At 32.5% G+C, this 3,489-nt stretch overlaps 1 protein-coding gene across 1 annotated transcript; it reads right to left on the minus strand.

Moving 5' to 3' along the window:
• Positions 1-541: 541 nt before the first annotated feature.
• LOC107918752 ((+)-delta-cadinene synthase isozyme A) lies at positions 542-3,244 on the minus strand. Its single transcript, XM_016848337.2, has 7 exons — positions 3,017-3,244; positions 2,656-2,926; positions 2,131-2,503; positions 1,820-2,038; positions 1,497-1,635; positions 1,146-1,394; positions 542-1,004 (listed from the first exon to the last, which is right to left on the minus strand). Exons 1-7 carry the CDS (start codon positions 3,137-3,139, stop codon positions 711-713), a joined length of 1,668 nt encoding a protein of 555 aa, XP_016703826.1. The 5' UTR covers positions 3,140-3,244; the 3' UTR covers positions 542-710.
• Positions 3,245-3,489: the final 245 nt, after the last annotated feature.

Below are 3,489 nucleotides of genomic sequence, written 5' to 3' on the forward strand. Positions count from 1 at the left end.
GCCACCGATCTGGCTACTATCACTTGCGAGTTAAAGAAGTTGATGTATCGAAAACTGCATTCAAAACAAGTTCTAATGTCATTAAAATATTTAGAAAAATAATTTTATTTTATTAAAAATTTTATCACATATAAATAAGAATTAAGGCTTGTTAAAATAGTTTCATTAAATGGATTTATAAAATAATAAATAAAATCGTTAAATTATATATTGAATTACATTAAAGTATTTTTTCCATTAACAAAAAAAATAAAAATTATATCACTATATTTTAAATATCAAAAATATATTATTTATATAGTAACTCTATATAATTTATTATAATTACATTAATTATATATTATCTACTGCCAAATTATTAACTATTATGAAAAAAAATGAAAAATTAAGAGCATGGAATATCAAATTTTAATATTGTATAAATGTTTTAATAATCATTAGAAAATTTTCACTACTATAATATTTGAATTATCAAAATCATTTAGTATATTTTAATAAATCACATAACTTAAACATATAAAATCACGTATCATATATTTGATAGTAGAAATTAATTGGATTAAAAAGATACAAAGTACAAAGATTATCCGCTTGTTCATTCTTTTGTATAGAAGAAACAAATCAAATAATGTAATGAAATTATACATTTCCTTCATTGTACAAACCTTATTAATTTTATCTCATAGTAAATCTTAAGCCAATGTTGAATTTCAAATTTGTATTGGATCAATCAATAATGAAGTGATCCCACCTTTAGCAGCTTTCCCAACATGTGTATAACCATCACCTTCTCTGTAAAGTACATCCATAACCCTAGCAAGGTTGAGGCTACGACAAAGAACGGGTGTCGGCATTTCTGTCGGTTTCAAGAACTCTTCATTTACATCTTTCCATGAACTCTCAATGTGTTTGTTGAATTCATTGTATGCTTCCTGCGCTGTCACCCCATATTGTTTCATGTAACATTCGATTGCTGAGCAATCGTCTTCTCTCCTATGGTTGAACTGCACCCATATGAACCATGTATGTTAATTAACTTAGCAAATGCAAACCCTAGAAGCCTTACAATTCTATTATATAGATTTAAGTGCATATATATGTCATAATCGATTTTTAGAATTCTTGAATGTGAATATATAGTATACCTTATGTTCAGCAATATCGTCCATGAACCTGCAAATAATGGTGGAAGCCTTAATGATCTTGGGGTCACTGGCGGCCCATTTGAAGGTCTCAGGGGTTATAACTTCGCCCATGCCGACAAACGCCGTTATAGCAAGCATGGCATAGCCAGAGGTTGGCAATGCATTATCTCTAAATTCCTCAAAGGTTGGTTTATAATTTTGATGAGTCCATTTGGCCTCCAAAAGGTAAGCTTGAACAAGACGTATCATCTGAGGATTAAAGGCATAAAAAAGTAAGCAAATTGCTAATGTAATTTTCAAATTTTATACGTTTATGATTAAAGCATATCATACTATTGTATCATTACATACCGCCTTTTTCGCATACTCAACTCGGTACTGTCTCCCTTGATTTGCCAACAGCTGTTCCATTTCTTCATAAACATTTAATAGTGCCTTGTAGCTTATTTTCATGTAATTCGGGAGTTGGTTCATGCATTTAATATCCCACCTAAAACACAATTTCAGGGTTAATTTGAATCTAAAACTTAGCCTGGTTAGTTCATACTATCACCATTAAAATATGAGCAACTGCAAGTTGGAGTGAATATCCTAACGTTTAAAAACATATATTCCCTTATTCTTTGTGATCTCAAAACTTTTTTTTTTTTGTAGAAAAGAAAAAAAAATCTCACCTTTCAATTGCATTTGTATAGGGAATGAGTTCATCATAGGTTGCATATGAATCATAAGTATCATCAACAATGGAAGCCATTGCTATGACTTTTGTCAACATCTTTCTACCAAGAGAGTATTGGGGTTCAAAGTAAACTCCCATTATCCAAAAATAGCCTTCAACCACTCTATCTCTTGCAAATGGTAGTTTTCTTGTAAAGTCTAAATCTTTCCACCACCTAAAAAAAGCATCATAAAATGTCAGCAACAGTCGTGTGATCAATTGAAATAGTATTAGACTTCATAGCTTTAAAGATCTCCAAACACTTACCTGCAGATCTCACTTAGCTCTTTCCTATGCAAAAGCTGCAACAAGTTGAAATCAATCTTTGCAAATTGAAGCAACGATTTGTTATGGGATTCTAAATCTTGGTATATCGAAATGAAATTCCGGGCCTCAACCCTTGGCAAGCCCCTTCGGATAGACTGCTTTAAGGCATGGCCGACCTGTTCCGATAAAGGATGGTGTAAAGTTGGTAGAGCAAGTGTAAGTTGAGCAGTGGTGAAAGAAATGGCTTCATCAAGTATATCTTCCCCATGGACCCTCATATAGGAAGCTTCATAAAGTTCCAACAACCCTTGCACATCACTTGTCAATGATGCCTTGAAGTTCCCTGCCTCATCTTTGAACTTGTTGAATGCATCTGGTCAAGCACCCAAAATCATCATCAAACATTAGTTTCATCAATAAATATATATATATTGAAGTATTGTACAGATGATTATTAATGTAAAGTTTGATAATATTAATTGATAAATGGATAAGAAGAGTTATGAAAGTTTAAGACTTAATTACCACAAGAAATATCGAAGCCATGCTCTCTAAGTAACCGGAATCGAAGAGCTGTAGTGTAGAGATCGGTGTCCGCATCATTGTTGTTGGTGTCACGGTAAATATTCTCTAGTTCATCTTCAATCTCTTTCTCAAAATGATAACTCACACCTAATCTTTGAACAGCATCAATGAAGGGCAACTTTTGGTTTGAATCATCAACAGGTTCCATAATCATCTTCCTCACTTGTGCTTTTAATTCTTCATATTGTAATTCAGTTGCAGCATCGATATCCTGCTCAAGTACGTATAATGCTTTTCCATGAAATCTCCAAAAAACTTAAAAATCGATAAAAGAGAAAGTAAGAAAAAAATTATAGATTACCGTATCAGGACAGATGATGAACATATCACCCCAAATACCGGGATGAAAATCAGCCTTGGGTCGATTTTCGGATGAAATGGCGGGATGGGGTGAAGCAAGAACTTGAGAAGCTTGTGAAGCCATTTTCTAGGATGTGTTGAAGGAAAAGTGTAGGGTTTTGGAAGCAAATAATTCAAAGATTAATTTGCTGCCTTTGCTTACTGTTTAGTGTTTAAAACACAGGTTTTGGATGAGACGATGTGTGCAATTGTTGCATGTATTTATAGGTATAAGATAGGAGTCAACAAAGTACAACGTAAATTGCACGTATTTTAATTATACTGGAAGGAGAAAAATATGCAAATACAGTGAGAAATTTCCTTGTTTTTTAATATCCTTTTGTTTGTTTCCACTTTCTATCCTTCAAAATTGGTGCCTCAAACACATTATTTTAGAATCTTGGGATAAAGGATTTGTTTGACTCGAATTGAGTG

The sequence above is a fragment of the Gossypium hirsutum genome, chromosome D13 (genome assembly GCF_007990345.1).
Source record: "Gossypium hirsutum isolate 1008001.06 chromosome D13, Gossypium_hirsutum_v2.1, whole genome shotgun sequence".
Classification (NCBI taxonomy): Eukaryota; Viridiplantae; Streptophyta; class Magnoliopsida; order Malvales; family Malvaceae; genus Gossypium; species Gossypium hirsutum.